At 42.1% G+C, this 18,427-nt stretch overlaps 1 protein-coding gene and 1 long non-coding RNA gene across 2 annotated transcripts in view; one reads left to right on the plus strand and one right to left on the minus strand.

Annotated features, from left to right (window-relative positions):
* Positions 1–18,427, plus strand: part of LOC129331363 (uncharacterized) — a 45,730-nt gene that overhangs the window by 6,546 nt on the left and 20,757 nt on the right. The gene's annotated exons all lie outside the window — the stretch shown is intronic.
* EFCAB7 (EF-hand calcium binding domain 7) overlaps positions 4,595–18,427 on the minus strand; it is a 46,089-nt gene continuing 32,256 nt past the window's right edge. Inside the window, exons 11-14 of the mRNA XM_054981882.1 lie at positions 10,749–10,897; positions 9,610–9,819; positions 7,639–7,746; positions 4,595–5,833 (exon numbers count right to left, since the gene is read on the minus strand). Coding sequence (XP_054837857.1) covers positions 5,759–5,833; positions 7,639–7,746; positions 9,610–9,819; positions 10,749–10,897 — 542 coding nt within the window. The 3' untranslated portion in view covers positions 4,595–5,758. The remainder of the gene's footprint in view (positions 5,834–7,638; positions 7,747–9,609; positions 9,820–10,748; positions 10,898–18,427) is intronic.

Here is an 18,427-nt window from a genome sequence, read left to right on the forward strand (position 1 = left end):
ATTCCAAATTTTACTGACTCATAGGAGCATATCTACATCAACAGTTTTCAGTAGTATAGTCCCTAGTCCCTGTCTCATTACCAAAGAATCTTTCTGAACCATTTCCTTACAGCACCACCCTATCGCTTGAGTAAAAAGCCCTCCTGAATAATTCTGTTTTGCAAAAGCCAAGAGAATGGGAGCTTTGCTGCCCTCTTCAGGCAGGTTACCACAGACGTGTTAGGGCAACTGTTGATTTTGCACAGGTGCAGGGTGGTATCTGCAGAAGGCCCTGTTCAGATGAACTAAGCTGCTATGGCAGAACATAGGGGAAGAAACAGTTCTGCTGATATTAAGGTGAAGGCCATGAAGGGCTTTGCATGTAATGATCAGAACCTTGAACCCAGTAACTATGGGTAGCCAATGGAGTGATTGCAGAATGGGAGCGATATGCATGCTTCACCTAGCTCCTGACAATAATCAAGCTGAAGAGTTCTGTATCAACTGGAGTCTCTGAGTTGACTTTGAGGAGAGACATGTAGAGTTCATTACAGTAATCGAGTCTTGATGCTACCATATCATGGTTCCAGGTGGCCAGACTGGCCATGTCAAGGTAGGGGGCTGTCTTCCAGGGTAATCTAGTTGGGAGAAAGCCTTTTTTTTAGCAGCTGCATTTTTTTGCTTCTCTAGCAGCAGTGCTGGATACAGGATAACTCCTAGGTTCTTAAGAAAGTCTGAAAGGCTCAATGGACCCCCATTGAAAGTAGGAAGCACAATATCCATCAAGATCTTTGCTTTACCAACCAGCATCACTTCCATCTTGTTTGGGTGGTTTCAATTTGTTTGCTTTCAACCTTTTGAACACAACTGTCAGGCAGAGACTCAAGCACTTCTACTGCATCACCAGGGGATTTGAATAGTGAGATATAGAGCTGGGTATTTATTTATTTACGCTAACTATAGTCTACCTTTCTCACTGATAGTCAAAGTGGATTACAATACCATCAACAGCTGGCCATTGATCCAGAGGAGTTAGCCATGGTAGTCTGTAGTAGCAAAGTAGTAAAGAGTCCAGTAGCACCTTTAAGACTAACCAACTTTACTGTAGCATCAGCTTTCAAGAACCACAATTCTCTTCGTCAGATGCATCAACAGCTGGGACATTCAATAAACAATACAATCGGTTATAGATTGCAGAAATCTGATACAGAGCTGAAACAATGCCAAAATAAAACATAAGCAATTTAACATGTCATATTAAACAATGTAGTAAATACCCAGTGGGAGCATACTTACAACAACAGACAGTATACAGTAATACAGTCTATAGTCCCTATTTCTTTACCAAAGCATTTTTCTGAACTATTTCCAAACCAAATGCTATTTAGCTTGTTTAGAGGATAGTTAGGATTTAGGTGTACCTTCTTTGTTTTATTTGGGGTATGGACAAAAGAAAGGGGGTGTATATGCTTTCCAAACCCCAGAACCTCTTCACCCCCTGATATATGGACCCAAAGAGGCAAAAATCTGCCAAAGAAGCACCAGGAAAAGAATTTTCATCTCCAGTTGTGAGCTGTGTCCCTTTATACCCACTTTGCAAATGATGCTGAACTATGAGTTAATCTTTCATGCTGAAAATGTTGATTTAACGCTTTACTTTGAAACTGCTTTAAACATTTTTTCATTGTACAAGTTAAAGCATATATATGTATGCTCCTAATCCAAGCACCAGTAAGAACAGCTTGAGCCAGTCTCTGCACTTTACTAAGCATGGTTTTAATTTCATAACTGACATTTACTTGCCTAGTATCCTATTACAACAGAAGAAATGAGAGTACAGGACTGGCTGTGGGATAAATATAGATTTTTGAGACTACTTGCACTCTCTTAGACAAGGTCATATACATTTGATATCCAATTTAAAATATATGCTTGTTTTAATAGACTGCTACAAGTGCCTCTTGTCTTTTCAGAGAGATGCAGGCAGCCCTATACATATTTATTCAAAACTGCCCCACTTTGCTCGATGCAGTTTACTCCCAAGTAAATAAGTATGGGATTGCAGTTTTGCAATGCATTAAAATATCCTAAATGTGAAGTGTATGAAGAGCATCAACTGAAACATTCCAAGGCTACATCATTGTTATTCTAAGGTATAAAAGGAACATGCCCTGACCTCAATAGCCCAGGTGAGCTTGTCAGATCTCTGAAGCTAAGCAGCATCGGCATTGGTTAGTAATTGGATGGGAGACCTCCAACAAAGATCAGGGTTGCAGAGGCAGGCAAAAACAAACCACCTGTTAGTCTCTTGCCATGAAAACCCCACCAGAGGTTGACGTAAGTCACCTATGAGGGCACACTCCACCACCACACCAGGAACATATCTGTACCACAGATTTTAAACAAGTTTGAATGATAGTCTCCCGAAGGATTCTGGAAATTGTGGTTTATGAAGGCACTGTGAAGGACTCCGTTTGAGATCAGTAGTGCTTCCCTTGCACAAAACTATTGTTTTGAAGGCTCCTCGGCTGGGAGCCAATACATTATAAAAGTGCAATACAGATATGGTTTTCCTTTAGCTGAACAGGGATCCACACATTCTTGCATTACCTGAATTACCTGTACAGTCTTTAAGAGAAGTGATACATGGAATGCTCAGCAATAATAAAGACTCTAGATCATGAAGGCATGATTGACAGTTGCCAGGGTCAAAGAAAAAGCATCACAGCCTGCTCATTATAAGGACTCAGCAGCGATGAAGAGCTGGACCCAATTTGTCATCATAACTAAGAGAGAGTGATCTGAATGGTCATCTTCATATTAAATACTTATCTGCCATTAACATAGAAATATCTAGAAACAAAGAGAAACCTGGAAAGAAGTTAATGGAACCATGAGAGCTAAATGCATATTCAAAATAAAAGGACAGATTCTCAGTTTGTCGCGCACAGGGCTGGGCACAGCAGGTAGGAGGCTCACTGGTACTGCAGGGCTGAACACAGCAGGCAGGAGTTCAGTATTACAGAAGACAGCAAACCAGGGTCCAGGAGTCAGGCCAGGTGTCAGGGTCAGGCTATCAGTCAGAGAGAGAGGGGCAGGCAGAAGAGTAGTCAGTAGGCAGGCCAAGGCCAAGGCCCAAGCAAGCAGTAGAGCAGGGTACACAAACATCCAGGTAGCAGGGAGTGGCGAGCTGAGTTGCTTCCACGCTTGGTTTCCTCAGCGTCTTCCTTTATTGCTGTCCTAATGAGGGACAGCTGTTGCCTCTCCCTCGAACAGCTCAGCTCGGCGTTGTGCTTGCAGACAGCCACTCCTACGCCTCTCCAGGAGCACTGCCTTATCTCTAAGTTTCCTCCTTTCAGCTGGCCCCAGAGGCTCGGATTTCACTCTTGCCCTGGGGGAGTCTTTGTCTCTTACAGCCTCTGTGGAGGTTTCTGGCTGTTCCTCGTCCCTGACAGTCTCTGCAGAAGCTCCAGGCTGTTCTTGCTGAATTCCCTCTGGAGCAGCAGCAGTGGTTTCTGACTGCTCCTCCTCTCCCATAGCTTCTGCAGGGGCTTCCGACTCTAGAGGAGATCCTGCTGGCCCTTCCTGCTCATCTTCTGAGGAGGACTCTGAGGCACTAGGTAAGGTGGCCAGTCGGGGCTGGGGCTGACTCATGAAACAGTTCTATTGAGCCATCCACATATTAAAAACCAGTACAAGACTGAACAGAAAGCAGTTGCCCACAGTTCATATCGTAACATGGTATATGATACTAGGGTTGAGAGAGGCATGCTGTGATCCATGCAGCCCCTAACCTTAATTCACCAACACCACGGCTCATTATGAGGGGGAATGCACCAGAACACCGTTCTGGTAGTTCCCCCAAGTCAGGTGGCCCCGCCCACCTGACTTTCAAACATTTTGAGCTGTTTAGGTCTCGATTGGGGCCAAAACGGCCATAATCAGGGCCAAAATTGCCCAGATCGGGTTGGTGCCCCGCCTGGCACTGACCCGATCCCAGCCGTTTTGGCCCCAATCCGGGCCAAAATGGGTCAAAATTGGCCATTTTTGGCCCATTTTGGGGCCAAAATGGCTCAGATCGGGGCTGAAACGGCTGGGATCGGGTCAATGCTGGGCAGGGGGACCCTCCCCCCACCCGACACTGACCCAATCCTGGCCATTTCGGCCCTGATCCACGCCAAAATGGGTAAAAATTTACCATTTTTGGCCGTTTTGGGCCTGTTTCAGAGCCAAAACAGCCCAGATAGGGGCCAAAATGGCCATTTTTGGCCTGTTTCAGGGCCAAAACAGCCCAGATTGGGTTGGTGCCAGCACCGACGTGGTCCCGGCTGTTTCAGCCCCAATCCAGGCCAAAACAGGCCCCAAATGGCCATTGTCGGCCATTTTGGCCTGGATTCAGCCCGTTCGGGTCAGTGCTGGGCGGGGGAAGCCTCTCCCACCCGGCATGGACCCGATCCCGGCTGTTTTGGCCCCCGTCCTGGCCAAAATGGGCCCAAAATGGCATTTTTTGGCCATTTTAGGCCCGTTTAGGCCCAGATGGGGGCCAAAGGGTCCTGGATCGGGTTGGTGCTGGGCAGGGGAAGTGTCCTCCGCCCAGTACCATCCCAGTCCCGGCCTTTTAGGCCCCGATTTGGGCTCAAGGGGGCCCAAAGTGGCTGTTTTTGGCACTTTGGGGCCCTTTTGGGCCCAGGTCTGGGCTAAAACAGCATTGACTGTGTCAGTCATGGGCAGGGGAGGGTTCTGCTGCAAGGCTCTGACTGGATTCGGTCCTTTTTGGCCCTGATCCTGGCCCAAAATGGCCACTTTGGGCCCTTTGGACCATTTTATTCTGGGATCGGGGCCAGAACTGCTGGGATCTGGTCAGTGCCAGGTGGGGGAACCCTCCCCTGCCCAGCACTGATCTGGTCCAGGCTGTTTCGGCTGTGATCCGGGCCCAAGTGGCCTTTTTTGGCCATTTGGGGCCCTTTTCGGCTGGGATCAGGATCCAAACCACCAGGATTGGGTCGGTGCCTAGGGGGGGACCCCTGCCCTGCCCGGCACCAACCCAATCTGGGACATTTTGGGCCCAATCCAGGCCAAAATGTGCCCAAAATGGCCATTTTGAGCCATTTTGGGCCTGGATTGGGGGCAAAACAGCCCTGATCAGGACACTGCCAGGTGGGGAAACACTCCCCTGTCTGGCAGCAGCTGAATCCTGGCCATTTTGGCCCGATCAAGGAGTGTGGCATATGTTAATGAGTTATGCTAATGAGTTCCTGCAGTTCTTTTTCTACGAAATGACCCCTGACCAACACTCCAACCACTTGGAAGCTAAAAGGATTAGGAGAGGGAAGTGGGATTAGGAAACATGTTTCCATAAATTCCAGTTAATCACAATTCAATCCTACCTGCCCAAATCTACACCAACACTCTGTAAACTACAAAGGGCACCAAGCCTGTATACTACTTGGGGTGGCTGAAATTAGGATTGGGAGATATGTGCCATGAGGCATGCATTTCTCAAGCATAATACCACCACCACCACCCCGCATATAGCACAAGCATGAAAAGGTTAAAATATGTCCTCCTTTGTTTTACTTCTCGAGTTCTAGTCATGGTGAGCAGTTTCCTGCTCACATCTCGCACTTCAGCAGCCAGGGCAACTGCACCACAGCAAAAGAGTTCTGAGTTATAGTAATCTGGAAACTATTAATCCTACTTCAAGACTTGACAATGTCATGGTATTGTGTGTGTATGTGGCGGGGGGGGGGGGGTGACCACACTTTATCATGATGATAGTTTAAACTAAGACAGAATAAACACAATTGTATATCCATTCTTCTTGTTCATTCAATGGCATCACATGCTGAGAAACCTGTATATAAAAAAAAAACAGGAATATGTTTAGGTTTATCCATATTTAACATTCAGCTGCTATGGGGCACGTATTAATTTTAAAATAATTTACGTGTTAGAAACATTTTTCTTAATCCTTTTTTGAGTTTTTATCCCACACTTTCTTCGAGAGAAAGGAATAATTATACTACTTTTATTAAAGGACAAAGTGTAGTAACTTTATAGGTAACAGCTCAGTACTCCCTACAATAAATAATCCACAGAGCCACATACAATTAACCCTGATGACAAATATTTTTCATCCCTCATATTCATGCAGTATAGCCTAGATTTTGGGAGTGGGTGGGGGTGGGAAGGATGTGCAGGAGAGTAATAATGAGCAGGAAAAAACACCCCTTCTGGTATAACTCTTCATGTGGAGCTCTTCCACTGTTCCTCTCAAGTAAATTTACTTGTTGAGGGGGTGTTGGGGGAGATGCCAATTGGGAGATTAATTAAAATATATGGATACTAAAAACTGGTACCCTATCATCTCTCTCTTCAAACCCTCAGCATTTATTTTCAAATTTTTTTGCAGTTGGAGGTGTTTGTCCAGAGAGTTTCTTTCAGAAAAAGATAGAATTGTTATGTTTATTATTTTATTTTATTTTACTAGGTTTATAGCCCAGTCTCCCTGCAAGTGGGATCACAGCAGGTTGAGATCTGTGTACATGACTCTGGATAATGCTGTTCATTAAACGAATGTTTTGATGGTCTTCGAACCATTACATAGAATACTACAGGAAAACAGATTTCATGATAGCAAGCGGGGCTTTTTTTGATGTCACGTATTTTTAAAATGGCCTGTTTGGGCCATTTTGGATCCAGTTGGGCCTGGATCGTGCCACAAACAGCCTGGATTGGGCCACTGTTGGGTGGGGGAGGGTTCCAGGCTGAGCCAGACTATTTTAAGCCCATTTTGGCCAAATTTAGGCACCAAACGGCCCGGATCAAGCCCTAAACGGCCAGGTTCGGACTGCTGCCGGGTAGAGGAATGCTCTGTCATGCGGCATCATCCTATTCTAGGCTGATCTGGGCCCAATTTGGCCCGGATCCTGCCACTGTCTGGTGGAGGAATGCTCCCCTGTGGTGGAGCGGCCTGTTCTGTGCTGATTCAAGCCTGATCCAGGCCAAATTTAGCTTTACCTGGGCCGAAAAGGACCCCCCATGGAGCACAGGAGTGCCCCCGTGTGGCCACAGGCTGCGTGATGATGCCACTTCCTGTATTGAGAGGCACACCACCTCCTCCTGGGAGTTGCCCCAGGTGAGAGTTCCCCCACCTCCTTCCTCAGAAAGAAAGCTCTGATAGCAAGCAATATAAATTTATCTGGCTTCACTAAGTGTAAATACCCAATCATAAAAACACATGTTTTCAAAATCTATCTTGTTAGGTTATCTATATTTCCTCACAAAATAACAACTACAACAACAACGTTCTTTACAAAATAATAATATGCTTATATACTGCTTTTCTAGACAGATTTGTGCCCCACTTAGAACAGTAAACAAAGTAAATATTCCTCTTTTTGCTTGTTCCATAGTGCAATATTATGGCCTGGATTCAGGATGCCCTTATGTGACTTTCCTACTCTAGCTGCAGCCACCTGTGCTGCATCCCAGGCAATTTTTGAGGGTTTCCTGGTTCCCAGGAGCAGCTTTTTGGATAGTCTGGGAGTTGCAGAAAACCTGGAACTCTTCTTGTGGTTTTTAAAAAAAATCTAATCCACTGTTCTAAACTAACAGAACTGAAATAGTTTTGAGTTGAAATTTCATGAATAGCATTACCATCATGGATTTGGGTGCCACTTCAATAGCAAATGCGTTGAGTCCCCTATTATTTACACAATTCTTACTTTTCTCATTGTTGAGGTGAATTACTGTTTTGCCTTCAGTCTGTAAATAGAAAAGCAGTATTAGTATTGAGATATTCAAATGGTATCAATTAGTAGAAGTTCTTACTGTTATAGATTTTGGTATATCATTAAGTATTTACTGCATTTACATTCAACTACATTAATATGCTCCTGGTGACCCACTCCAGTCAGTAATCCAGTGGCTGCTGAACCAGTTTACCAGAATCTTATCTAGAGGTCACAACAGTAGGAATGACTATGGTGAAGGCCTTTTTGTCCAGGTACAGCTGACATAGCAGCTTAAGTGGGTCCAGCCAGCTGTATGTTTAGGAGCCACACAAGAGCACCTCTTACCTGTAAACCTGAGTCTGAACCATCTCCATTTTAATTTATAGACAGTGCAGAAGGAGTTAAGCTTTAATATGGAAGACTGTGAAGTAACTTCTCAAATAACAGGCAAAAATAAGATGGGATATAGTTCTCAAACAATGAAAAACTAGAATAGTGATCCACAAGACAACAATTATTGTTTGAATCTTGTACTTTTTTATAGATTCAAATATTCAACACAGAAATAGACCTAATTATATACTTATTTTATAACAGGTTGTTGGGAACAGAAGCTTCTGAGGCACATGCTGTTTTAGGAATAAAATATGGAAACCGGGTCTGTGGTTTTTAGGGGGAAAGTGTTCAGATTTAAAATTATTATTTGTAATTTATATTTGTTACTGTTTTACTTTCTACAAGGCAATCAGCAGCTCACAAAGCTGGATTTATACACAACCTAAGTAAGCTACAATTTAGGGTTATGGGTTTAGGATCCTTTTTAGGGATTCGGTTATGAAGGGCTTCTGAATATAAAAACTTTACAAGTTATTAAATTACCATTTTTAGTAATTCTGTGGGGGCCTCTAGACATCGCATAGGCCCTCAGCAACTCTTCCTTCTCCACAATAAGAACTCTGAGAGGATAGGCTGAGAGAAAGAATGAGTTGATAGGTTGTTGTGGTTGTGTATTTGAATGAGGATCTCCCTGGCCACCCCAACATACTGTATATCTAGCTCTTTTCTATGCATAAAGGGCTTTAGAGTTCCTTATAACAGTAAAGGTATAATGATAATAAAAAAATTCTTCCTTAAAGAGAAGGCCCTTAAACTTATTTCAGAAATACCATTTCAGAAAGGTCATTGAATCTTGAAGGTAGAGGTCAGGAAGGGGTGTGAGATGGATTTTCAACCCTCTCCCCAGTTTCTTCTTGGGCTCCCAGCTTCTCTGTTGGCCTCATACTGTTCCATGTGAATCAGGGAGAAGAAACTGAGAGTCTGGTTTGGGATGATTTACAGAAACCATTTTAGTACTTGAATTCATTTTCTTTTCCATCCACCTGGTTTGAATGTGCATGTGGCAAACTGGTCATCTTGGTGGGTTCCTTGTGATTCTACCTTGCCATCATACTTACAACAATATGTGCAAGGTGCCATCACAGATCTGTCAGCAATCTGGGCTGCAGTCCAAAAAACACTTGCCTGTGAGTAAGCTGCTTGTGGAGTGGGGTAAAAAAGCTTAGAATAAGGCCTGAATTCATCCATGAGCCTCAGGCTGTGGCCTAGCTTAATGAGCTATGATGGACTGTGTGTGCTTAAGTCTCAGAGCCAGCTTAAATTTCTGTATTATGAACCTGGCCTTCTGCTTTATCAACAGAGCAATTTTCAGCTTCAGGATACAAATTCTACCTCAAGTCACTGACCACAATGATCCTGAAATGGAAGGTTCAGAATTAGTTATGGCAAGCCATGGCTATGACATACTCTAACATGTTAGGCAGGAAGTAAAAATAAAATATATATTTCTAAGAAAATTATTTTACAAGGTTGATCCATTATTTATGTAATACAATACCTTGTTTTCAATAATAGAAGTGATCCGTGTGTCACTTTTATATGTGTGAATGATTACATTTTCACTGTTATCCATTGGCTTAGCATCTCCTTTATTAACTACATTCATGCAAATTGCTTTGTTAAGTTGCCCACCTCCTGTTTCCAGACAAACAGGTTTAATTTGGGGTTTGCACTTTTCTGAATAAATATGAATAGAGAAAGGACATGCCTATTGGAAAAGAAAAATACAATTGTTATACACTAAAAATGGCCTTTGACCTATATGTAATCATAATAACAAGCTTTCAGTGCATTTGGTTTTCTTCCCCCTCTTTCATATACCAATGCTAGGTCTGTCCTGGTGTAACTAGCACTATGGTCAGTGTAACTGCAACAATCCCAGAGGAGATATAACACTGCCCCACAAATGGGATCAGGAACGTGCAAGCCTGCTGCTTTCTCCCAATGATTTCGCAATTGAATACCATCAGGTCTGAACTGGATCCCATTTCCAAGTTACCCTGGAGCACTGCTTATTCTCATATAGCTATAGGTACATGAAGAAAGATAAAAACATGTATACATCCAGAGTTGCTCTTGTTTTGTTTTTGTTTTTAACTTGAACAACAGCTTGTCTCTTTAGCTGTGAGAATTGCAATGCAATGTTAAGCCAGAGTCACGCCATTCTCAGTCCACTGAAATCAATGGGCTCAGGAGGTTGTAACTCTGCTTAGGAAGGATTGCATGAGCACCACCAAGAAGCACCACCACTATTTTCAGCACCAACACTACATGTGTAGTTCTTCCTTGTCAGTAAACTGGATTCCAGTCTATAGCTGTCAATCATGTTGCTTTCTCCTGTCACAGTTCAGAAAATACATTGTTTTCCCTCTGGATGGTAGATGTACTGTTTTTACTTAGGAAACTAATATGAGATGTGGCAGGAATTTAAGTATCTGCCCAAGTTATGATACAATAGTTTGTTCAAAACCAGTGTGTGATACCAGAAACATGTAGATATAATCAGATAATCATAATATAATCAGTAAATCATAACTGGTTTACTGAAATAAATGGATGGGAAGTTCATGAAATGAACCAAGTATATTAAACACTGCAGTTACTTACTCATTCTTCATATCCAGTTATCTATCATACCTCTGTCAACTCCATTGCTTTATTGTAGCCCATTGACATCAAAGTAATCCAGAGATCACTAAGATTCCCTCCCCGGTCGCTGGCTTCCATGAGATTCAGATCCATAAATCCCTGTTTTGTAAGCTCATTGTTCTTTGTTTCAAAATTCTCTGTTTTAGAAGAAAACATAAAGCAGCTATTTTCACAGGAAATAATGGAAACCATGGAAAGCAATGCTGTATAGGAAAAGCAAATATTGGCTTCCGTCCTTTGTCCTTCTTGTCTTCCCTCCACTGTCTCCTGTTCTATCAAAATTTAGACTTCAAGCTTCTTGGGGGTATGTAAAATTTTACAGATGTAACATTTCCAGAAATTTTGAAGCCACAGAAAACACCCACCCTGCTTTTTATTGTTTTTTTTTATACTACATCTGTATAGGATACGTACAACATGATTAAATGTTTTGGGGGACGTTTATTTTTCTTCCACAGTTCAAACAGTTGCCTTATACAGTATTATCTACTCGCAATAGCAGTACCTCTCCAAGATCTCGGATACAAAAAGATCTTTCTAATCACTTCCTACCTGATCTGGTCAGCTAGCAATGCCAAGGATTGAACCAGGAACTTTTTGCATGAAAAGCGCGAGGCCAGGCCAGGGCAGGCCAGGCCATTTTGAAAAAAAAATTGGGAAAAAATTGAAATATATTCAGTACTTACTTTCCTATCAAAACTAAACTAATCTTACCGCTTTAACAATATAACATGCATCCTTTAGCATATAAATGGCAATATCTGATATATTTATGGAACATAAAGCTGTATTTTTGTTAAAAACAAAATTGCAAATATACCCAATACTTGAGGGAGAACTGCAAGCTGACGCACCCTATGCTACCTTAGCACATTAATTTTTGCTATCTGGAAATTAGAAAAAAACCCACCAAGCTTTGTGATAAACTGCTCTGTGGGTGTTAAGTTGTCCTGAAGAGCGGTATATAAATCGAATCTTGTTGTTCCTGAAATGTCTGATTTGGGGCCTTCATTTTTATCTTCGTGAAGCTCTTTAGAAAACGTGAGGTTTGCAGGAATTGCAGGAACAAAGCTTCTCTGTTCTTTCACACCTTCTAGGTGTAGTACTGCATCTTGAAATTAAGAGCTGTATATATCTCAGCATACCCACTTTGCCCTTTAAAAGCATTTCACTCACTCATTCAAAGAGAAAATATTTCATAGGAGTTTTTTTCCCAGTACTCTTCCAAATTTCCCATTTTTCCATTGGAAAAACTGGAAAACAGGCTTTGGAAAAAATGGGATCCCTCCTGCTTTCTGAATTTTTGCAAGTTTTTCCCTGGGCCTTCATACCTCTAACAGGGCCCTGCTTTTTTAATTTATGAAACTCTGTAATGTGTTTGGGTATAAATAATTTTCATTTCCAATAACCTTTATTGGCATAATACACGCATTGAAAAAAGAGAATGACAATACAATACATTTTGCCAGTTTGTCAGCATGAGAGCAGAGTAGGTTACAGGTAATTGTGACACTAACAGCTAATAATCAACACCCCCCCCCCGGAAACCTGATAATAATCTCAGGTGTCACTAGGGTTGCCAGCTCCAAGTTGGGAAATTCCTGGAGATCTTGGGGGGGGGGGTGAAACCTGGAGAAACCTGGAGAAAGTGGGTTTTGGGGAGGGAAAGGACCTTGGCATGGCATAATTTCATAGAGTCCACCCCCAAAAGTAGCCATTTTCTCCAGGTGAAGTGATCTCTGTGGCCTGGAGACCAGTTGTAATTCCAGGAGATCTCCAGCCACTATCTGGAGGCTGGCAACCCTAGGTGTCACAATCAGCCTTCTCCCTCCTGTTTCCCCCCTTCCTCTCCCTTCCTTTTCCCTTTTCCAATTTTTCCCTTTCTTTCACCTGCAATACATTTGCCAAAAACTCTGCCACTTGCTCGGTAATTGCAGGAAGTCTGTCCACTAACAAAAATTCCACACCTCTAGTAGTCACTATCTCAGAGGTTTGAAAAAGAGGACTGATCAATCGTGTGCAGCTGGGTAAACAACAGGCAGTGTTGAAGTATATACGGAATAGAATCGGGTTCCCAGCAGTGGCACCTGAAGAGTCTTGCCTCATGAGGGATACCCTTATATCTGCCGGTGACCACGGCTGAGGGGAATATATTGTCTAGCCAGCATAAAAGCTCTACGCTGAGAGGAGATTACTAGAGTTGAGAAATAGTGGGCCATAGCATTTTGTAAAAAAGAAAGGCCTGAAAACTGGGGGGAGCAAGTCCCATTGCTCCAGCGTTTATCAGCTGCAAATTAAGATCCCAAATTCTCTTCTAGATTGTTCTAAATATATAATTTTCACTAGAGTTAGCCAGAGAGTCTAGATCAATGCCCAAAGTATTAATTTTTTCAGATATTAATTGAGACCACTTAGAGACAAACGGATCAGCCCTTATAGAGGCAATAAGACTATTTGGGGAGAGGTTGAAAATAAAGATGTAGCCAGTATTTAATGATAGCAATCCAAGCTTTAGATTCTATGGTATGCAAATCCAACTCAGCACATAGAACAAAATAGCCAACTGAATTGGGGATACCAAGCATACGTTGCAAAAAAGTTGTGTTAACTCGTTCAGTCTATGTTAAAATTCTGAATCCACACGGGTAGCCCATATAACAGTTGGGGAATCACTGTAGCTCGGAAAATCCATAAAGCAGCCGGAACAAATTGGTTGCCTTTTTGATAGTGAAAATGGATTATAGCAGACATATTGTTCTTAGCTAAGGTAATAGAGTGCTCTCAGTGTAAAGCCCACTTTAAGTTTTAATGAAAAAAGTACCTAAAGGACTTAATCTGTTCAATTTCTCTTCCATCAATTTTCCAAGCAGATCACTTCCATGATTTAGAAAATACCATAATTTTAGTTTTATCAAAATTGATGGCTAGAGAGTATAAATAATTGTGGTTTGGAGCTTATGACATTGTTTGCCTTGCATGTCTTTCTGGCTAGCCCTTCTGTGTGTACAAGAACATTGTTCTTTAAAGAGCCCTTATGCAGTGGAGAAACAAGCACCACAGTGGAGGAATCCTGCGCAAAACCCAGAAAGAAGCATGATGGGGACAATGTCATAGGATCCGAGCCAACTATTCCACAATGGTTGAGAAGACACATCATTAGGCTTTAGACATTTCATTACAAAATGTATAAAGTTAAGCCTTTATTCAACCTACCCTGAATAATTAAGGTTCCCCTAGCTCATACCAGTTCTTTGGGGAAAGTTTAATTTCTGTGGCTTGACAGAAAGAACATATCAACATACAAGAAAATGTAATTGGACTTTCTCTTTAAATAAATGAAGAAGATAGGTAGAATTTTAGGAAATGCCTACATGTTCAGCGACTGCTTTAGGACCATCAAGTGCTGTCACATTGTTAAAAACAAGAAGGGCTTTATCAGAAATCTGGATAGTGTAGGGCCAAGCTAAACGTGACAGTGTCCTCATGTCTAATACAGGGATGCCATTTTAAAAATCCACAAGATCTTGATTGGACCTACAGCAGGTGCTACCTGCATTTGAGGATATCAAGGACAACTAGAATTTATTTTCACACTCTGTCTGAAAAAGGAAAGAGGAGCAAAAGCGGTACACACACAAGACATGTCACACTTGTGTCCATCACAGTAAACTAGAATGTATTTAGACCTCAGTAGTACAGTGTGAATATAGTGCAAGTATAGACCACTTTAAGGTACATAAACCCTCTAATGAAGGGGTATATTTTCTACAGTGAGCTAGCCATCCCCAGACCAAGGCTGACAAAAATGTAGTTTTTGAAAAGTAATTTTATTCTTTTCATTTTCTAATCACTATGGGTAGAATGAAGTGCTAATAAAATGCTTTAGTGTCAGAAAGATAAAATTGAAATGTTCCTATAACAGAATTTTAAAAATGTGTTTCTTTGCACAAAAATGCTAAGTCTATGTATTATTAAAATGAGAGGTTACCAGTTTTTCCAATGTTGTTGTAAACTGCTTGAACTCAAGATTTATGATGTTCGTTTGAACCCTCCAGCTGATTAATTGCCATGTAATCCATCCATTGTATTTGCTGCTTGCTTCCTTCTGACACGCACACGAACCCACATGTTGAGTGGCATTCCCATGTTTGTTCCAGAAAAAAACACAACAAAAGAGACAGGGAAGCATCTTTGTCTCTATATCTCTTTTGCATTTTCAGTTCTCAAATATGTACAAGCAAACGCTGAAAACGTACCACAGTCCAAAGGTAAGACTTTGGGCCCATCCAGTGGGATAAAAAAAAACTTTGAATACTAGATCTCATGGCCCTATCCCCTGTTTGAAAATCCCCTGTTTTAATGGAGATTTTCCATTCAGAAATTTCAAAAATACTCTCTTGGGAATTCAAAAATAGTATCCCAGTATTAGATTCAGGTGTTTATATTAAAGAAAGCTCTGAAAACTACCACCCAATACAGACCCACATATAAATAAACAGTCATATAAACAAACAAAACAGACCCACATATAAACATATTTTGGTGACAGTAGACAATACACTTCAGCTTTAATGTTCATTTATGTTGTTATATCTCCACTCGTCCAATTTCCACTTATATCTCCACTCGTCCAATTTCTCTTTCAAACTGCTATAACTAACATGAGCCTAGCTGCACATACATGTGGGTCCACATCTGCCATGCGGACTGTCAGGCAGACGTGTACTGGAAGTTCCCCGCTGGGAGCTCAATTCCCAGGTACACCAGGCCCAATGAGGATCATGCCTGTGGCACACAGATAAGAGGATGTTTATGCTTTCCCTTCCATGCTTTTTTCATGAAATGGCCCTAGAAGAATTGCTATTTGACTCACTAGGAAAACCTTAGTGTAAAGCATCAGTACATGTAGAGCCTGCAATGGGGCAGACCATTTCAACTCAGGAAAATGGCGGGGGGGGGGGCTGAAGGGCCTTCTCTTTGCATGCCACAGCCCCAATCTCAAAAGACAGGCCAGTGAATTGAGTCCCCAGTAGGGAAATTCACATGCTAATCCCACAGAATTAAGGAGGACCCAGGGGGAAGTGTATTATGTCATTAATGAATAGCATTACCACCATGGATTTTGGTGCCATGTCAGTGGCAAATGTGTTCTCACAATCAATAATGGCATCCATGTGCTAGAAAATGTATTTTAGGACATTCTCCCTAATTTGTGGCACCAGCAGCATGATGTAATGGTTACAGTGTCAGACTAGGATCTGGGAGATCTAGGTTTAAATTCCCACTTTGCTATGTAAGTTCACTGTGTGACTTTGGACCAGTCACTGTCTCAACATAACCTACCTCACAAGGTTGTCATGAGGATAAAAGGAGGATGGAAGGACACAATTTTAAACTGCTTTGGGTTGCCAATGGAGACAAAAGTAGAGTATAATATATAAATAAGATCAAGCAAAAGGTAAAATAGAGATGAACTATATGGGCAGCTTAAGTAGAGGTGTATCAGTATTCAGTTCGAAGAGTATTAGACTGCAGTGCTGCAAACAGAGTTTTCTTTATATTCAGAATCCAAACCCATGGGACTCTGAAAATATATGGAACAAGGTGAGATTCATTTCTATGTTAGGAAATGTGCTTGAATGCACAATTCCACTGTGCACACCAAGCACTTCCTAATAGTGAACAGAACAGAGCAACAGGCAGTTCTTTCTGTGGTGCCATTCAGTTGGGAAATGTACCGTTTTAGAACCTGCTGCATGCAATTTCAGAAGATATCTTTGCAAGGAAAAGATACCTACATATACAAAGACCTTTATCCAGTCAGATTGTTCCACTTCACATAACAGTCTGCCCCCAAAGTACTTCATTTGGACATCCATACAAAAATAAAAATGCACTTTTTAAACATTACTAACAGTACAATCTTTCTTCTGCACCCAATGGACTGAGGGGACTGGTTTACTGTCCTCTCTCTTGTCAAAAGGGGAAGAAATGTACTTTAGTGCTGGAAATATAGATCAACTTGGAATGAAATTTTTAAAAGAGAAGGAGAAAAGGACACTAAATAGTAGCCTATTGCCATGGACAGGGCTTTTTTTCTGCGAAAAGAGGTGGTGGAACTCAGTGGGTTGCCCTCGGAGAAAGTGGTCACATGGCTGGTGGCCCCGCCCCCTGATCTCCAGACAGAGGGGAGTTTAGATTGCCCTCTGTGCCGGTGAGCGGCGTGGAAGGCAATCTAAACTCCCCTCTGTCTGGAGATCAGGGGGCGGGGCCACCAGCCATGTGACTATTTTCAAGAGGTTCCGGAACTCCGTTCCACTGTGTTCCTGCTGAAAAAAAGCCCTGGCCATGGAAGAGGTGGCTACCTTGCTCACTAGCTTGGCTTTTATTTCTTTTTGTTTTAAATAAGGTTAAATGAGCAGTCCCATATTGGTCTGGTAGAGCAGGAAAAGCACTGCCTCAATACAAGTCCATAAGTAATAAAAAAAAACCCTAGTAAGCCTTTTAAAGGAGATAAAAATGGCAGAGAATCATATTGCTTATCACCAGTGATTCTTGTATTTGTCTCTTATTCCCCCATCACAGAACTCGGGGTGGCCTACAATTCCATGTAGGTTTCCCATCCAGGCACAGAAAAAATCCAGACCAATTGTGCTTAAGCAAGCATGCTATACCATATGCCTTCCAACCAAACCCGGGGACCCAACATTCATGTTCACTGGCCAAAAGATACCTTCAGTACTTGTATAACAACGCCTATATGTAGCTTTTATAGATCTACAGGCAGCCTTTGATTCGATACCAAGGAAGCGCTTATGGGAAAAACTAGGGAAGACTTGGATGGACCGGAGACTTCTGTGGCTAATGCAAAGGCTTTATGAACCCTCAGCTGCCCAGGTCCGTTGTAGTTCGAAAGGGCATTTGACAAATCTTTTTCCTCTGCAGAAAGGAGTGAGATAAGGGTGTTTGCTGGCCCCTATTCTGTTCAACCTCTGTATCAACGATATGGCTTGCAAACTAAATGATAAACAGTTCCATCCCCCTGTACTGTCAAATACTGCTATCCCAGTATTACTATATGCTGACGATACTGAGTTGTTATCTAGAACCCCAGTGGGTCTACGCCGACTTCTATCCTCCTTTGCAGAATATTGTGCCTCAGAGGGTTTGATTATAAACTACAACAAATCCAAAGTGATGCAGTTCTCTAGATCCTTACGCCAGAAGAATCATCTTTGGCGTGTAAATGGAAATCTTATTGAACAAGTTACTATGTTCAAATATCTTGGGATTTATTTTTGCTCAAATATGTCTTGGACAGCTCACATTAGAAATGCTCAAACCATAGCGCAAGTAGCCATTTTATTCCGTGGAGAACAGGGTTTTAATCCAAAACCTGTAAGGCAATAATTTGGTTTTTTTATTCTAAAGGCGGACAATACATCCCAGCTGCCATCATTGTCTTTAACAGCAAAGTAGGCTCGCAATTTTTATATGGAGTACCTATGTGGGTTGAAGTCTGTGGAGAACCAATTGACTCCCTCCTCCATCATTTTCTTCGGAAAATTACTGGTGCCCCTAACTGTGTAGCTGGAGTATCATTGAGGGCAGAATTGGGACTTAGGTCCTTTGAAGCACGGGTATGGGCGGCAACTTTTAGGTTTTGG

The sequence above is a fragment of the Eublepharis macularius genome, chromosome 5, assembly GCF_028583425.1.
Source record: "Eublepharis macularius isolate TG4126 chromosome 5, MPM_Emac_v1.0, whole genome shotgun sequence".
In the NCBI taxonomy this organism is placed as follows: Eukaryota; Metazoa; Chordata; class Lepidosauria; order Squamata; family Eublepharidae; genus Eublepharis; species Eublepharis macularius.